The sequence below is a fragment of the Penaeus monodon genome, chromosome 28 (assembly GCF_015228065.2).
Source record: "Penaeus monodon isolate SGIC_2016 chromosome 28, NSTDA_Pmon_1, whole genome shotgun sequence".
NCBI lineage: Eukaryota > Metazoa > Arthropoda > Malacostraca > Decapoda > Penaeidae > Penaeus > Penaeus monodon.
Window position 1 is genome coordinate 39,314,885 of NC_051413.1, and position 472 is coordinate 39,315,356.

At 52.5% G+C, this 472-nt stretch overlaps 1 protein-coding gene across 1 annotated transcript in view; it reads right to left on the bottom strand.

Annotated features, from left to right (window-relative positions):
- The window catches only part of LOC119591592, a 10,360-nt gene that overhangs the window by 4,086 nt on the left and 5,802 nt on the right, over positions 1 to 472 (bottom strand). Inside the window, 1 exon segment of the mRNA XM_037940353.1 lies at positions 171 to 343. Coding sequence (XP_037796281.1) covers positions 171 to 343 — 173 coding nt within the window.

Below are 472 nucleotides of genomic sequence, written 5' to 3' on the forward strand. Positions count from 1 at the left end.
TTGCAGCGCAGACGATCATGATGTTAATGAACGTCCATCAGTTTAAATTTCATGATGATCTAAGTGTAGCAGACAGAATCCCTTGAGTCTGAATCAGAAACACAGCTTAAGCTAAATTAGATCAACTGACTTAATAGTGACGGAAAGCTCGCCGACCCGAGCGCACTCACAGAGGCCCTTGAGCGGAGGCAGCCGCGCCGGGAGTGAGGACAGCAACGGCTGCAGGGCGCGGTAGTGGGCGTCGTCGAGCAGGGCCAACTGGAGCTCCTGAAGGCCGCGAGGCAGGGCCGTCGCGGCGGCTGCGCTCAATTGGCCCTTGAACTTGAGCACTCTACTGTGCGGCCTGTGCGGGGAAGCAGAAAAGGGATTGCATGATAAAGATAATGTGTTTCATTTCTAGACTTTGAAATGGAGTCGGGAGAGAGATACAGGCAACACATTCGGTTGCAGCTGTACAGACCTATAAGTCTAT